This window comes from Blennius ocellaris, assembly GCF_963422515.1.
Source record: "Blennius ocellaris genome assembly, chromosome: 9".
Lineage (NCBI taxonomy): Eukaryota > Metazoa > Chordata > Actinopteri > Blenniiformes > Blenniidae > Blennius > Blennius ocellaris.
The window spans coordinates 3894633-3913186 of NC_137658.1; the positions used below are offsets into that span (position 1 = coordinate 3894633).

Below are 18554 nucleotides of genomic sequence, written 5' to 3' on the forward strand. Positions count from 1 at the left end.
AGGCCTGTAAACACACAATACTACTTCAAATAAATAAAGAATTGTACTCCATGCACGGCAATAAGACTTTTAATCTGGATGCTCTGATATTACACACAATTAAAAAAAAATTAAAAAAAGCAAGAGATTGAAGCAGTAGTACCTCTGCCTCCCTGTAGGGGACAGTACTAAGCTGCACGTTTTTTTTTTTTTTAACTTTAACATTGTCCTTTGAATTAAACGTCTTAAGCTCTTCTTTTCTTCATCCCAGTCGGTCGCTGGATTGGTTCCGAGGTTAAATAGTTCCAACCTTTATGTATCAGCGGTGTTGTAACTCCCCTCCGTTGTGTAACCGTCCCCGCGGGCGGCCCGACTCAACGCTCCATCTCGTCGCAGATGTTTCCACTGCAAGACTCAACATGTTGCTGCGACTCGGGAAAACTTCAGAGGGAGAACCGGCCGCACGCCGCCGACCGTCTCACTCGGTTCCAGTCACACGGATTTACATGAAATGTTGTAGATATTCTATTGGGTTCAGGATGTTGGTACACTGAGAGTCTCTGTGTTTCAACCGCTTTCAATGTCACACAAGCAAAAGAATCCTTTGCGTTTCGTTTTGTTTTATTTCACCTCAAGCAAGTAAACAAGGGAGCCATTGTTTCCAGTTTGCCTCCCTGAACGCTGGCCCTGGTCCTGCTCACTAAATAAACCTCAGGTGCCAATAGAAGTATTTAATTTTACAAAACAGATGAGAATATATCAAAAAAAGACGACTGAATGGCTCCACGCCTCAGGAATTCCACCGAGATCTGAGCCTTTTTGTCTAAACACACATTTTCCATATTGAAAGAGATAATCAGATTTAAGATTAAAAACCCCTGTGGATATTTGTAAACTCATACAACTGACCTGTGACTCTCATCTGCGCTCACTTCACAACAAAACGTATTTCTTTTTGAAAGTCTTTGTTTAATTTTCTTGCTAAATGTGACGTTTCTTTTCACTCCCTCAGACACCTAGAATATATTACTTCTTTATTTTAATGATTGTGCCGAAGTCATTTAAATGCTGTCTTAGTTTATAAAAAACACACAGCTCATCATTTCATGTATTTGTCATGAAAGTGTGAAAGTTTTGAGACGGATTCCACTTTAATATGAATATTTTTTTCGTCTGTTTGCTAAATGAGATGTTTGTCCTGCTGAATGACTGTTGGTGCAATGCTGCCATAATAATAAGAATAAGAATAATAAGAATACATTTTATTTGTTAATGCCATTCATACACCCAAGGTCACTTTACATTAATTGCAGTTAAAAACAAGTAAAAACATAATAGTAATAAAACAAAACTGAAATAGTTTTAAGAAGACTAGGTATGTGTGCAGAACGCTTGTTGACACAGTCTTTGACAAACCAGCTGCTCCTGGATACAGAAGCTGACGCAAGACTAAAACAACTTACTTGTCCAAGTGAAAGTGAAAGTCAAAGCTTTATTATTATTATTATTATTATTTTTATTATTATTATTATCGATTATCATACAAGACACACAATGATGTCTACATTTCCTCCAGCTTGATATCCTACAGTGGAGACATAAAAAAAATAAAATAGAATATAACCCAAACATATCACCCAGAAGAGAATTAAAAAATAAAATAGAGAGCAACTATGGCGTCAGTCTGGTGGTTAGAAATCCTTCTATCATTTTCTCGTGTGAGGGCGTGTATTTGCACGCACACACACACACACCCTCCACGGGCTCCTGCGGGGGCCCGTCACCATCACTTCCGGTCGCTCGCGCCGCTCTGTCACGAGGACTCCCTGCACAGTTAAAACCTTCTTGACAGCTCCGGGTCTCCGGTAACGGATTTAACGGCAGCAGGAGGAGATGCGGCCCGATGACTCCGGTTCCTTCTGTCCGCCGGTTCAGGTAACTTTAAACAAAAACAACAACAGTTGAGAAGAAATTAACCTGCACGGATTTAATCAACGTTATTGGGCTTGTTTTCAAAGCTATGAATGCGGATATAACCTGATTTCTTCACTGTTTGAAGATTGAAAAATTTTTTCTGTGACAATACTGAAATGTTGAAACTTTAAAAGGGTTTTTGGTGTTAAATGCGTCATTCGTGGCGTTACAGGAACTGGGAGGCGGGGCCTGCGTCCTGTTCTGGCTTCTGATTGGCTACTGGCGCCTGTCAGTCTGTGGTCTGTTATCGACAGAGAGAGGGAGACAAACAGGAAATAAACTGAAAGATAACTTGAAGATATGCAGACACACAGAGATAAAACATTTCAGTATCACCCCGATAGGATCTGGAAATTAATCTGAATATAAAATATGTGCAAACATAATCTGTTACTGTGTGTTTTGATAGATATACAGGTAATTTATGTTCTTTGGGCTGTCAGTCATTTAAAAAAAAAGAATAGATTCGTTCATTGTACAATTATTGTAAATAATCAACATTAATTGCAGTTGTTGTTCATCTTTATTTCAGTGAATTAATCTTTAACCATAGAGCAGTTTTCCATCATTAAAAAGCACAAGTGAAATTTTGTTTTTTATGAAATGAAAGATGTAAATCCTTTACTGTGGCACAGGGAGACTATTATTATCCCACAAAACCCATTTACCACTGATACAATAAATGGGGCAAACGCCAGCTCACATTTTCAGGAAAACATTGATTTCTTAACAGTTTTCTTTAGAGTAGCGGCCAAAACACACCACAAAGACCACAAGATCATAAACAAGCATTTGTCTGCAAACGAAAGTATCATGGTGAGTTTGTACAATCACCAATAATGCAATTCACTGTATTATGAGCCATAAGGTGCCGTTGAAATTGGCTTTATGTTGAGATTATACAATTATTTTTGGTAGTAATTGTTGTTTTTTCTGAGTGTATGTGATGGAAAAGATATTTTCATCACATATACTGTGTGCCACATCAAAGAACAACTATACATTTTTAATTTAAAGGTTATTTTGGCCCTATGTTGCCTGTCGGGCCTGCTGGAGGTGAACTCGAAGCCCTGAACCGAAATGAGTTTGACATCTGATCTGTACCTGCATGAAAACAGCCAAACCGGTTCACACTGTTCAGGGTGGTGATGATTGAAGGAGCAGCACTCGTCGTTGCTCCACATGTCCCCTGAATAACAACATTCTACCATCCAGCGAGTGTCAAGTCTGGTTATCGTCAAGATGTGCTTATTGCCAGTATGTAGCTGACATACCAGGCCACCACAATCTGAACTAAAGAAAACATCTGAAGTTAAGTTGGGAAACAAACTTTGTCAAAGTCTCACGACTCCATAAGAACCCTTTTTTCTATTTTTAATACTTTGGTTCTCTTGTTCTGCATTTATGTCAACGGTTGTGCAACACTTGATAAACATATCTATTGTCATCGCTGTTGTTTTCACGAAAGAAAAACGCAAACCACAGAAGAAATACCACGTATTCTCAGTACCTCTTTCTTCTGGCTCGTTGGTTCGCTCTGTGGCCTTCATATTTGGCTTTTTAGGGAAAGGAAGTTGGTGCAATGGGGCGGCAATGATTTGTCTCGGAGGAGCAGCGACGTTACGGTTCGGAGGACGATCAAGTTACCATGATAGTTGTGTCAGATTCGATCATTTGGTTTTTACTCTCTGCTTCACTTCCTGCTTCTTCACTGGGGTTTCATGCAGTCTCAGCGTGAGTCAACATTATACAGACGTACATGAAATAGATGAGTCTTTTCAAAAGTTACGTTGGAGATAAACTGATAAAAATGTAAAATGTTGTACTGGAATGTAGCATCCGAGGCGAAGCAGAGACGCACAGGAAGGATTTTATTGTCATATTGATTGATTGATTGATTTTTTGAATCTCTTATGGAAGAGAAACTGTGATGAAACTCAGCTTCTGTGTTTTGGAGGCTGCAGAGCCGCTTTCCGGCGTTCAGCCGCGAGAATAGAGAGACGTGTGGTTGGAGGTCGTCTCCGAGCAGCGGTGGGTTTCCTGAACGGGAGGAAGTGAATTTGTGATTGTCGTCTTCTGCTGCGGTCCAAACCTCGTCGGGGATTTCCACTTCTCCACAAAAAAAACAAACAAAAAACAATAAAACAAACGGGTACCGGTACTTCTGATGAGCGGCCACATACAATCCGACTTCATCTCAAAATAACCTTTATATTGAAACTTTTCTTTTTTTCTTTCTTTTTTTTTCTTTTTTTTGGTGCAGAATCAAACAATTCCTCCGAAAAACTATATTTTTATTTTTAAAATTTTTTTTTCTCTTATGAGTTGTCTTTTTTGTAATTATTTGTTCTCAGAAAATATAACAATTTGAATTGAATGGTGTATACAAACATTTAATGCTGACACTAATGTCCCTTGGTATATTTGAATGCCTTTGATATTCTTGTATACGCATCAATAAAAAAATATGAAGATATACATATAAACATTTCACTGCATTTTTGCACAAGATGGTAAAATTGGCTTCGTATTGAGAACGCGGTAATCCTCAATGTCCCAACAAAGAAACGCTTTAAGGTTTGAATTTAAAAGTTATTCTGGCACCATTTTACCGCTCCAGTCCATTGGGGACGATATTACACATGTATGTGGCCTAATATTTGTGTTTCACAGCCCTGATTTAAGGAAATCGGAGTGATGAGTCATGTAAACGATGTTGTCTTAATGGGTTTGGAGCGATCAACAGCGCTTTCTGGTGTCTGATCTCGTCTGGCCTTTCAGACTGAATAATAAACAGCCTGAGTTCAAACTATATCCAACCGACATGATGTACAGGGAGAGCGCTGCTGAAGCTTTAAGTACCATACTGTAGTGTTGATTAGTGTTGAAGTCCAGCGGCTTCTTTCTGACTGAACAAACATCGGTTATCAATCAGTTACACATCTTGTATCTCACTTTCTTTTTGTCGATTTTCATCATATTTTCAGATTTGACGACGGTTTGTTTACACACTACCTGGAAGGACAGGAGTGGAACCGTCCGTCTGAGATTCAGTTCCGGAAGTTCTGAATAAGCAAACGTACAGTGAGCAGAAAGGAAGCGGAGGCTGATCCCAGCTCACGCGTGTGTGTTTCTTTCCTCCTGCAGGTGGCGGTGCTGCGTCAGAACATGGGTCAGCATGAGGACACAGTCGCTCCCTCGAAACCTGCTGGACTCCCGAGGTCAGACCTTTACCTGCGATTGACCAGGAGCAATATTTGTGACCCACAGCTTCACACACACACACACACACTTACAGGGCTGCGCTCGCGCGTGTGTGTGTGTGTGTGTTTCAGCTCCCAGGAGCAGCAGACACACTCTGTTGGATCTGAACTTGGACTTGACTGTGGACCTGAACCCAGCCATGTGTCCATCAAGAGCAGCCAGTCGATGGAGCCTCCGCTTCTATTCCGGCGACCTGTTGATAAAATGTAAACAATTGACATGTTTCCATCGAGCCATAACATTAGAATTACTGCTGACTCATCAGAATCCATACATTTTTCAAATATCTACCGCCATTTCTCGCTTTGTCCTCCTGAGGACTTCCAGTATCTGGAGCTTCTTCACCCAAGGGGAGATGTTTTGTAGGACTGTAGTCAGATGTGTTTCAAACTTCACGTTTGTGAAGGAATCACGGACATCTGCTGATGTCTTCCCCCACAGACCCGGGATAGATGAGCGCTGTCCCGACGTCTCCCCCGATTGCTCTGATCCAGACTGCCAGAAGGCTCTCGGGGTTTGTACAGACGCCCTGCTCGGAGATCTCTGTGCTCCACCGGATCTGATAGTCCACTCCATCGTTGTTTCCCGTTTCAGCGCCTGGAGAGAAACATCCTCGCCTTCGTGCGGCATGAACTCGAGAAACTCCTGCGGTTCCTGAGTTCAGATGACCCAGGGTGCTCCGAGAGCGAGACAGAGGACGAGGATCAGAGGAGCTGCAGAGAGGCGTTTCAGAAGATCGCGCTGAGCTTCCTCAAGAGCATGAAGCAGAAGGAGCTCGTTGAGCATCTGAAGAGCAGTAAGATGGACCTGAAGACGTTGGGTTAATGACACACCTTCTGACGTCTCCACAGACATTCATTTAATTGACTTTTCCCTGTGGTTCTGTTTTCAGGATCCTCGGTTCCCGGTAAACTGAAATCCACCCTGAAGAAGAGGTACCAGTGTGTGTCTGAGGGCATCTCTAAAACTGGAAACCCCACCCTCCTGAACCAGATCTACACTGAGCTCCACATCACGGCGGGAGGGACCGCAGAAGAACACGAGCTCACGCAGATTGAAACGACATCCAGGAGAGGCGACGGAGCAGAAACCAGCATCAGACCGGAAGACATGTTTAAGGCCTCGCCCGGAAGGGCTAAGCCGATCAGGATGGTGCTGACCAAGGGAGTGGCCGGCATCGGCAAAACGGTCCTTACCCAGAAGTTCACTCTGGACTGGGCTGAAGGCAGAACCAACCGGGACGTCCACTTCACGTTCCCGTTCACCTTCAGAGAGCTGAACGTGCTGAAGGACAAGACGTTCAGCTTGGTGGGACTCGTTCACCACTTCTTTCCTGATACCAAACAGGCAGGACTCTGCAGCTTTGAGGACTTCACGGTGGTCTTCATCTTCGACGGTCTGGACGAGTGTCGACTCCCTCTGGACTTCCAGCACGCCGAGACGCTGACTGACGTGGCGGAGTCCACCTCAGTGGACGCGCTGCTGACGAACCTCATCAGGGGGAACCTGCTTCCCTCTGCTCGCCTCTGGATCACCACACGACCCGCAGCGGCCAATAACATCCCGCCCGAGTGCGTCGGCATGGTGACGGAGGTCCGGGGGTTCACTGACCCACAGAAAGAGGAGTACTTCAGGAGGAGGTGCGCGGAGGAGGAGGAGCAGGCCAGCAGGATCATCTCCCACATCAAGGCCTCACGGAGCCTCCACATCATGTGCCACATCCCAGTCTTCTGCTGGATCACCGCCACAGTCCTGGAGGAGGCGCTGACGAGCAGAGAGCGAGGAGAGCTGCCCAAGACCCTGACTCAGATGTACATCCACCACCTGGTGGTCCAGGCCAAAGTCAAGGCGGTCAAGTATGACGGAGGAGCCGCCACAGATCCACACTGGAGTCCAGAGAGCAGGGGGATGATTGACTCTCTGGGGAAACTGGCGTTTGAGCAGCTGCAGAAAGGAAACCTGATCTTCTACGAAAGCGACCTGACGGAGTGCGGCATCGACGTCGCGGCGGCCTCGACCTGCTCCGGGGTGTTCACGCAGGTCTTCAGGGAGGAGAGCGGCCTGTTCCAGGGCAAGGTGTTCACCTTCATCCATCTGAGCCTTCAGGAGTTCCTGGCCGCCCTCCACGTCCATCAGACCTTCGTCAAGTCTGGCAGCAACCTGCTGGAAGATCCCAAAGCTACGTCCTGGATCTCAAACATCTTGAAGGAGAAACAGAAACTCCACCACCTCCATCAGAGAGCAGTGGACGAGGCCTTGAAGAGTCCGAGAGGACACTTGGACTTGTTCCTCCGCTTCCTCCTGGGTCTTTCACTGCCGGCCAATCAGGAGCTCCTGCGAGGTCTGCTGACACAGACAGGAAGTAGCCCGCAGACCAATCCGAAGACGGTCCAGTACGTCAAGGAGAAGCTGAGCGAGAGCCTGTCCACGGAGAGAAGCATCAACCTGTTCCACTGTCTGAACGAGCTGAACGACGGCTCTCTGGTGAAGGAGATCCAACAGTCCCTGAGGACGGGACGTCTCACGGAGGAGAAGATGTCTCCCGCTCAGTGGTCGGCTCTGGTCTTCTTCTTGCTCTCCTCCGACGAGGAGCTGGAAGTGTTTGACCTGGAGAAGTACTCGGCTTCAGAGGAGGCTCTGCTGAAGCTGCTGCCGGTCGTCAAAGCTTCCAGCAGAGCTCAGTAAGACCTCGACGTTCTGCTCTTTGTTTGCTCAGGCTGCTTCAACACCGAGTGTTTCTGTCTGTGTTTCTCCAGGCTGGGCGGCTGTAACCTCTCAGAGAGGAGCTGTGGAGCTCTGTCCTTGGTCCTCAGCTCTCAGTCCTCCAGTCTCAAACATCTGGACCTGAGTAACAACAACCTGCAGGACTCAGGAGTGGAGCTGCTGGCGGATGGGCTGCAGAGTCCGAACTGTAAACTGGAAGTTCTAAGGTCTGATGTTTGGCTTTGTGTTACTTTGAATTAGTAGTTAGAGCATTTTGTCTTTCCTTTCATCTTCTTCCTTTCTGAGCTTTGTACCGCGAAGAAGGACGAACAGACCCACAGACTCTTTATTCATTGAACCCAAATGTTGCATATGACCAAACACAGAACCATCATAATCATATGACCAAAGACGAGGAAAATTGAGTTTAAAATATTTTCTCGAGAGCTGATTGGTTAGTATATGTTCCCTGCTCATGTTCCAATTGTTTACAAGGTTAAATGGAAATATAAATACAGAACCTCAAAAAAAAATAAAAAATTAACCACTGTCATATGAGTGAAACTTTGAATTGACCTCACCGAGCTTCACAGTACAGATCTATATTCTGACTGTGTGTTTGCCCCCTTGGTTTCTGATTTTCCTGGTTCCTCAAATCAGTCGGGACTTTGGTTTTGTTACATCGCTGTGAAAATATTTCTCACTTGTATTTTTTGACTTGCATGGTCATCAATGACATCTCTTTGTTTAGAGGAGTACACACTGGGTCTGTATGTCTGCTTTTCGTTACTCTTCCACCCCTGCCACCCCGTCGCCGTTGGAGAAATGTTTGATGTTTCCTTATTCTGTTGCTCTTTTGATTTCAGACTGAGCGGCTGTAAGGTGTCAGAGAGGAGCTGTGGAGCTCTGTCCTCGGTCCTCAGCTCTCAATCCTCCAGTCTGAAACATCTGGACCTGAGTAACAACAACCTGCAGGACTCGGGGGTGAAGCTGCTGACGGAGGGACTGCGGAGTCCGAACTGTAAACTGGAGGTTCTCAGGTCAGACCCCAGTACCTCTGCTCTTCCTCATCTCACATGTAACCACTGATTTAACACACATTTCCTTTAAGACACTCTGGGTCCTCTCTTCATATCTGAAACTACTGTAAAAAACATTTCTACCAAGAAGGACGCCCGACAGTGTCTCGGGGTTCAAACGTCAGTTTGTGTCTCGAGGCTGTGCAGCATTTATTTCCCAGTAACTGCAGCTGAATTTCACTCGAGGCCTCATTTGCGCGACAACGTTCGTCATGGAAATACATCAAAAGGAAGGGCATCATTACTGCGCTTTGAAAAGTCTCAATGCCTATTTACGCAGAAACGGAAGAACCACTGAAAACTACTGTAATTTCCAGATGGAATTTCCTGAATATAAGACGCAACCACCACATAAAAATAAATAAATAAACCCGTTAACCTGTATAAAAATTCCTAAATTTGCCTCGTCATTGTTTAAGCTGCAAGGTTCCAAGTGGGTGGGAATAAAAGTAGCGGCTTATAGTGCGGAAATGACGTCATGCAGTTTGCATGGTGGGCCACTAAATTAAAGGGAGACAAAGCCTCACACCCTTCTGTGAAATGTTGTCCCTTTAAGTGTGGCCACATTCTCCACACCGTAGCTTCTCCATTGAGGTTAATGTTTAAACATCGTGATGATAAGGGATTGTAGTTGTGTGAGTGTGTCCTCGCATATCATTTGATACTGCAGGTATTTTACATTATGTTCTATCAAACTCGCTCACTGAACAATGGATGTGACCCTCTTTGCACGCCGTCCCCTCAGACTGGACACCTGTAACGTCTCGGAGGGAAGCTGTGGAGCTCTGTCCTCGGTCCTCAGCTCTCAGTCCTCCAGTCTCAAACATCTGGACCTGAGTAACAACAACCTGCAGGACTCGGGAGTGGAGCTGCTGGCGGACGGGCTGCGGAGTCCGAACTGTAAAGTGGAGGTTCTCAGGTCAGAATATAGCAGCGTCTCTGCCTGACACACATTTGAATGAGCTGGATGTAAGAGTGAAAAACACGCTCAAGAACAGTGAGAGCAGGAAATGGATTCTGACAGGTGAAACTACAGCAATGCTGCCACCCAGTGGCAGGAGTATTGATAAAAAAACATATACAGTACTTTTAATGAGCAGCACGTTCTTATTCTAAATCTCTATTTTTCTAATTGTCTTTCTAACTATATCACTACACAATATCTGTATATCTCTACACTCTCTCTTTTCCTCTGTATCTATCACCTTATCAATGTAATAACGTCTATAAATCTGGTGTATTTCCTGTGTGTGAGTGTGTTAATCTGTGCTCTCAGCCTGTCAGGGTGTCTGGTCTCCGAGGACGGCTGCGTCTCTCTGTCCTCGGCCCTGACGTCCACCGCCTCCCGTCTGACGGAGCTCGACCTGACTTACAACCACCCGGGAGACGTGGGGCTGAAGCTGCTGTCTGCTGCGGCGGAGGACCCGCACTGCAGAGCGCTCACGCTCAGGTATCTGCTACCGTCTCCACCCGTCGACGCCACGAAAACTAAAATCATCTGTAATACACATGAAAACTTTCGATATTTATTCCACAAATATCAAACAGCCAATAGTGAAGAATCACTGCCCTTGTGTTTAGCTTTTATCAATTTCTTTCTTTATCGACATTACTATAAACACTATAAATATTTCTTTTAATATTGTATGACACTGTTTTGTTTTATATTTCTTTTTCTTTTTTTTAAATTTAAGGTAGTGCAAATAAACAATACAAAACAGTAAACAATTCCAAAGATGTGTGAAAATGAACAATACGTTCTATATACAAAAGAAAGACAAACAAGTGCTACCTCAAATACTATTTACATAATGTGTGCGTGTGTGTGTGCGTGCGTGCGTGCGTGTGTTTGTATATGAAATACTAAGTGTAAATTCGTTATGTTTATGGAGGAAACAGAGGAGAAAGGAAATAGTTTGTATAGAAAGGAGCAAAAGAGAAGAAAAAGTGAAATGATCCATTTTGTAGCAATTTAATGAGTTTGTTTTGGAATTGAGGTTCTATTGTCATAAATCCAGGGAGTGTCGACTGAGATTCTGTAATAATATAGTCAGACAGCAGATTTTTCCATTGATGTATACTGATATTATTTTTTGATTTCCAGTTTGTGAGTTTGGTAGCCTCACTGTTTTGTTTCATGTGTTTCTATGTTTTTCTTCGTACCTCCTTGCTGCCGCTTCAGGTCGTCATTGTAAATCAGAACCGGTTTCAACCGACCTTCTTGGTAAAATAAAGGTGAAATTAAAATAAAATGAGTTACGAGGACTTAAGTCCATTAAAGCTGTCCAGGAACCAGTTAAACCAGTGCAATTAGAGAAGAACCTGTTAAAACCAGCTGAACATTTATTAGGCAAGTTTCTATATCCCTTAACTTCTGATCTTCTCTAGTTTCTCCCAAATGTATTGATTTTAAATGCCTGAACTGACCGAACATTTAAATATGATCTGATGATACATTTTTACTCCCTTTGCCTTTCGTGGATCAAAAGATGAATGTGAATCGGACGGCCGCATTTCAACGTGACAATACTAAAAAAGTCTTGAAACATATCCCCAGTGTTTCAAGGGTTAATTTATTTATGTGTTGCAGTGACAGTGAGGACAATATTTTACAGAAATAGTTGTTGTGCCATAAAAGTTGAGTTGTGGGGCGGATTCATTCAAAGTTGTGACATTAAAGACGTGTGTGTGTGCTGTGTAAAGGCGGTGTAACGTCTTTGTTGGTGTTGCTGCTGATCTGCCCCCCCCCCCCCTCCTCCTTTCAGGGTGCAGCCGGCCGGCGTCCAGTGGCTGAGAGCGGACCTCTGCAAATGTGAGTGTGTATTTATGCCCTTTATTTTTAATTTTTAATTTAATTTTTATTTATTAAAAAAAAGACATTTTTAAATACATTACAGTCATTCCAATGTGCTTTTATAGAGAAAATAGAAAAGCCCAACATATCCACACGAGCAAGCAGGTGTGTTTGCGACTGTGGAAAGGAAAAACTCCCCCAACAGGGAGAAACTTTGTAGAAACCAGAGTCAGAGGTGGAGGAATTCTGCAGACCGGTTGGGGTGAAAGGAGAGAGGAAAGACAGAGATAGACTTGGTGGGGAGATACATACAATACCCTTGTTAGTGCTACATTTTTGTGTGTGTGTGTGTGGGTGTGAATGGAACTGTTGTGGGGGGGCCCGCAGTACCACCCCGGGGGTGGTATGCCCTTTTTGACGGAAACAAAGCGGTATATTTCCCCACGTGGCGGCGACTGACTGCGTCTGCGTCCGCCGCCTCCCCTCAGATTTCCGTCAGCTGACGGTGGACAGGAGGACGGTGCACAGAGACATGGCGCTGTCGGAGGACGACAGGAGGCTGAGACAGACGCCGGAGCCCCGGGACTACCCCGACCACCCGGACCGGTTCGAGGCCTCGTGCCAGTGCCTGTGCGACGAGGCCCTGAGCGGCCGGCGCTACTGGGAGGTGGAGTGGAGCGGCTCCGTCCACGTCTCCGTCGCCTGCCGCGGCATCAGCAGGAAGGGGAAGTCCGACCACTGCTGGTTTGGGGGCAACGACCACTCCTGGAGTCTGTTCTCCTCGGGCGGAGGCTACTCCGCCTGGCACAACAAGAGGGGCACGTCCATCCCCTCCTCCTCCTCGTCCTCCTCGTCCTCCTCCTCCTCCTCCTCCTCCTCCGGTAGAGTCGGGGTGTACCTAGACCACCCTGCAGGCACGCTGTCCTTCTACAGAGTCTCTTCAGACTCCCTGATCCACCTCCACACCTTCAGCGCCACATTCACTGAACCCCTGTACGCTGGTTTTGGGTTCTGGTCCTGGTCCGTGGTGGCTCCGCCCTCCTCGGTGTTTCTGTGTCCCCTGGAGAGACATGATCTTCCCTAGATCCCCCAAACCCCCCCCCCCCCCCCCATTATTTTAGTATCTCGTTACTCACAGTGTGAACTTGGATACGCTTCTTTTTTTTAAATGTGAAAAAAAACAACGTGTGCTCCACTATCGGCTCAGAAAACCACTGCAGGTGATCTATAATATCTATTCTTCTGTATTTACTTCCAGACTTCATAAGTCTAGTGTACGGGTTTTATCAGGGACATAGTCTCGGTTAGTACAAGACTATTTAATACTGTAGCTTGGCGTGTATGTACATTTTATGGCCTGTCCTGTAAATACCCCCTGCAGACTCTAGTCTTTTTCTCTTGAACAGTTTTTATGTCTGCATTATTCTATTTATCTCAGTTTTTTTTAATTATCCTTGCACCTTCTACTGTTTGCACTTTTATTTTCCCTTTTTTCTCTTCTCAGGAGAGCTGCTATTTTAAATTTCATTGTGCTGAGAATGACAATAGAAGGAATTCTATTCTATTCTATTCTATTCTACTCTATTCTACAGTATAGGCTTGTTCAAGGTGGACTGATTGAAAAACTGTTCTGTCTTCAATATATGTGACCTTCTGTTTAACGTCATTTCTCAGGATAATTGATCGTATATCCGCCGCGTACTGTCACGTTTCCCTTTTTACACATTAATTCAGTAAATTCCCCGCAAAGCTGCGTTTTAAAGGGAAACACATCAAAGTTACTCAAACTGCATTCTGAAACACCATGAAATTATTGTATTTTAACCAGGTCGGTCAGTTGAGAACCAGTTCTCATTTCAAATGACGACAAGTGACTGAAAGGAAACTGAAATGAGGAGCAGAGGAACTAAATTACATCCAGCTTGTGAAGGAGAGTTTATATATCGCCTGGTGAGAAAAAACCCAAAACGTTTTATTACTATTATATAAAGTCATGAACTAATATTTCAGCTAAGAAAACCAGAAACAGTCTGTCTGAATCATCATAGGAGCTCATGCTTTTTTGTCAACTTCTTTTTTGTCATTTTAAAATATTAATATGTTTTTATGCCTATTTTAAAGTTTAAGACAGTTTCCTCATATTATTGTACAGAACTGTGGCTGAATGTCGGACTTCCTGTGTTTTCAATTATGTATTGTTGATTCACAGGAGGAAAAAGACAATTTAGAGGCTTTTACTGAAAGTCATAGCGATAGTCGACGTCGCGATACAATTGAAATGCAACAATAATAAAAAGTAGTGAGATTAAAGACGGTGCAGGAAGAAGCTGGACTGATTGTAGCACAAACCTCCAAGAGTACGGAAATATAAATAAAGTAATACCAGAGAGAGTAAAGTACTGTGACGTTTATCTGATTACAGCAAGAAGAAAACCTGAAAGAACAACAAAAACATGTTCTGCTGTCGGTACTTTTATAGGTAATCTTATGGTTCCAGTTCAGACTGATGACCCGAGAATGGGAATGTCATTAATTACGTCATTGTCACGTTATGTTTGTTCTGTTTCTTTCGTTGTTTTGGGTTTTGGTATTTTGGGTTTTGGTTTCTAAGTTGCACATTTTCTAGGTTACTCCATTTAACTTGTAGTTTAGGCATTAATAAGCTGCTTTTCTTGGTTATTTAAACTGCAAAGTAGTTTGTCTGTGGTTGTATTTTATACGTGTTGAACCGTCATTCATTCATTCGTAGTTTATTGTAGTTCGTAGTTTACTTAGACTAATTTTTATAGTCATACTCTTACTGTGATAGTTTCTCATTACGCTTCTCAGTAGTTCTACTACACAATTTATACTGACTTAAGCTTGAAGTATATTTATTATTTTCAGGTTTCAAGCTCATTTACTCAATAAATGACTTGTTGTCTCCAAATGCTTTCGACGTCCGCTCTTTAAAGATATACAATACAAACTATGCACAACAATGCACACTGCTATATCTGCTCACAATACAAGATGTGTTCTACACTACACACCATGCACCAGAAACTCTGTGCTCTACATTCCATACACACGCCACACTATCTGCACTCTACACTGGGCAATATGCACCATACCCTAATTAAACTATAGAGTATGTACTATGCACTATGTATACTTGATTTAACTTAAAAAAAAAAAGAAGTCAGTCAGATTGATTGACTTCATGACTTATCTATTCCAACGATAATGAGGAATTCTCTTTAGGAATCACAGTTTGACCCTGACATTAGTCTCTCCACCTCCTCAACATGCCTACAAATCATTCAAACTCCAGGTGGTAAATAACGACACACACTTCCTCTCAAAGTTCACGATCCTGCCAACATGCTTTACTGCGGAGTGTAAGTCCTCCCCAAATGTTGCTAACGTTAATGTTCATCCACCTCAAAGCTGCTGAGAGACGCGCTGGGATTTGCATTTCTCACACGTGAGCACCAGAGGGCGACGCACCTGAAGCCAGAGGCAAGGATTATGTCAGACTCAGATGGTTTATGGTTTCGACCTTTCAGAGACTCTGAGAGAGACTCTGTCAGACAGAGAGAGCTGGAAGCAACAGGACTGGAGGAGGAGTTATACTCACAGGATATCTTCAGTTTTCATAGCCCGTAGTCCAGATCCTCGACCCGGAGACCCGTGAAGGACTAATAATAATAATACTTCCCGAATACAGGAATCAGTTGCTTGTCCTGCTCTACTGCAGGGTTCAGTATCAACCACGGAATCGACAATACAGTCAAGAACAAGAACCTTTTACGAGCTGTAGTGTAGTAGCCTGTTCTATCTGATATAAAGAAGCTCCAGTGGTTTCTAGGACTCACTCAGGCAATAATACTGGGTACTACCTCTTCACAAACTGAAGTTCCGTCGGCAGCTTGACTTGGAACACTCCCCAGAACTCTGACCCGGGGGCCAACCAGCCACCTCCCGTCCCCTTGAAATGCTCGATCTCCCAGATAGTGGAGTCGTCAAGGAAGTGTTCTGCTTTTCGATCCCGTCCAATCAATGTGTCTTCTTTACGAGCAGCTGTTGTGATTGCGTGACGTTTTCCAGATCCGCAACCCGAACCAAATGAAGGTGGGAGAAAATTCTCCTTGAACTCACAGCCTGCACTGACACCAGGCCTGTTGATCTGGTTGATTCTGTCCTACATTTCATTACTCTCTATTTCATTCTACTTAAGTCTTTACACATTTAGATGTTTTAGGAGTGGAGTACAGAATTTCACGACGCTCCGAGCCACTGAAAACTGATCTAAAAAAAAAAAAAGAAAAAAAAAAGTTGTTTATTGAAGAGACTAAGAAAGCGTCGGTGTGCAGGAGAACAAGGCGAGATGCTTGAAGACGTGTCAAGGTTGACCGGCTATTCAAGCCTTTGTCGTCTGCGCAGGCTGCGGCGTTTGTTGGAGGCGCAAAGAAGAGGAAGAGGAGCAGGAGAAGGACGCGTCGCTGTGGAAAACAAAAGGAAAAGAGAAAGGAGGCGAGTCCTGCCGATGACGCAAAGCCAAGTTTCCGTACTTCACAGGAACCTGCGACCTGGTTACTGCCGACGGCTTAAGATTTCGCCTGTTTCTTTCACAGTCTCGTCACAAACACAGTTCAGCTGATGGCGACTATAACGACACACTAATACAGAGTAGTACAGAGAAATCTAACGTTGCAGGTGAGGTAAAAATCCTTTGAGAGTCCCAGTGTCCAGTGTCCATGGAGCTCCACAGGGTTCTGTGCTGGGCCCAGTTCTGGCTCTCTCTTACTTTACATTGTTGCAGGTTCCGACGGTGGAAGTGGAAGTTTGTGATCGAAGCTTTCAGCGAGTGGATCAGCTTTGCTGTCTGATGATATTTAGTTTTTTGCTCCCTACGTTTCTATCCTCTCAGGTTTCCTCTCGATAAAAAAAAAGTGTTTTTAGTTTTTCTCATATGCGGTTCTTGGATTTTTTTTTTTTTTTCCCCCCTGTAAAAGTGCCATAGAGCATTTTTATGTCATAACCGGCACAATGTAAACAAAGCTAAATACAGTTGAACACGAGGACAGTGACAGAAGACAAACGCAGCGATCAGTGCCGAGGACATAAAAGTCTCGAGTTTCACTACTGTGATGTCATGAAGAGACCGTTTGAAAGTCAGAAACGTGTAAATGTGTTGATCTGTCAGGCCGTTATGGGTTGAGACGGAGACCATCACACACCGGAGAGCACACAGATTTATACGTCCAAACATTTTCACCGGTGAGGGTCAGTTTCACAAGGAGCCTGTTGGAAAGGAGAATATTATGAGTGGGGGTGGTGGGGGTCACTCATGTAGCAGGAAGGCAGATGGGGCTGAAGCAGGCGGTACAAGACCGCACACAGTGTGTGTGTGTGTGTGTGTGTGTGTGTGTGCGTGTGTAATGATATTTTCCTCCTTCCAGTACACTGAAGGTCACCTCATAACATGGAAACATAACAATCTACATAAACACTAAAAACACAAATTGTGCTGTATGCATTGTGTGTGTGTGTGTGTGTGTGTGTGTGTGTGTGTGTGTGTGTGTGTGTGTGTGTGTGTGTGTGTGTGTGTGCGCGTGTGTGTGTATAAACCCAGCAGGTGTGATGAAAACAGGAGCTCCCTCTCAGCAGGTTCTTTGGTTCCTGCTCAGTTTGTCTTCACTGGATTCATTCGTCCATCTGCTCTGTTGTATTTTATTTATTATTTTTTTTTACTTGCACATTCAGCCTGAGACTTCCTGTCAGATTAAAGCTGCAGTCGATTTCTGATCTACTCTCTCTCTTTCTGCCCTTCTCTGAGTCGTCCAATAGGACTCATCTCCTGGGTGCTGAGAGCTGATTGGTGCTTGGGGACGAACCTTCATTCTTTAGTTCCACTTTTCTGACAACTATCAAGCATTATTTGAAATAGTTTATTGGCTATTTAATGTGGCTGCGTCATGGAGCCAATCAGAAGAAGACTTTGAGGATGTTGACAACAAATTCAAGTGAAAACGCAATGCGTTTTTTTTTGTCCGTCCATTTAGATAAAAACGGTTGTTTGGAACTTTTTTGAAAACTGCTCCTCAGGTGGAACTTTCCCAAAATGCTCCCATTTGTTCCGTTTTGTCGACGAAGGAAAATTTTCTGGAAACGCTTTTTTATTACAAAAACAAACATCTAAAAAAATCCCCAAAGAAAAAAAGTTATCCTTTTCTGTGTTTCTGCCCAGTAAATGTGGAACTTTTCTAAAACAAACAAAAAAAACCCGTGAAAACAATACGTTTTCACTTTATAAACGTTGGCGTGTAAATGGGGCCTTTGTCTTCCCACAGATTAACGCGAACACCTGAACGACCTAATTGGCTCCTTTTGTGCTGAATTGCAACCGCGTGAGGTTCAAAAACGATTTATTTAAAAACAACAAACACGTTTGTCCCGATGTGTTTCAGTCTGAAGGTAAAAATCATTTTCACTTCTCGACTAGTTGCAGCTCGTGTTTCTGTCTCTGTTGTCGTAAAAGGAGAAGTGAGGCTGGAGCGTTTGGGCGCCTGAGGCTGGAAGACAAAGCCGTGTTTGTGGCGGTGCGGAGGAGCTGCGGGGCCTCGATAACGCCGACACAGCCTCTCCGGTGCCGCAGCGCCTCCGCGGCCTTGAACGCAGAACAATGAGCTCTCTGACGGGTTTATGTTGTTCTCGTCTCTCTCGCTCCTCTCCGATCGCCCTCCTCCAGCCCTCCGCGTTCTTTTGTTTGTTCCCCC

The 18554-nt window shown here is 44.2% G+C and overlaps 1 protein-coding gene across 1 annotated transcript; it reads left to right on the plus strand.

Annotated features, from left to right (window-relative positions):
- Positions 1-1789: 1789 nt before the first annotated feature.
- On the plus strand, positions 1790-12877 carry LOC308134624 (uncharacterized protein; the record flags this gene model as incomplete). The annotated part of the gene is made up of 12 exons (XM_080502396.1): positions 1790-1914; positions 5101-5174; positions 5289-5423; positions 5659-5731; positions 5812-6013; positions 6110-7898; positions 7974-8147; positions 8787-8960; positions 9745-9918; positions 10276-10449; positions 11765-11811; positions 12282-12877. The coding sequence occupies exons 1-12, from the start codon at positions 1873-1875 to the stop codon at positions 12875-12877; spliced, it is 3654 nt and encodes a 1217-aa protein (XP_080358522.1). The 5' UTR covers positions 1790-1872.
- Between the last annotated feature and the right edge of the window lie 5677 nt (positions 12878-18554).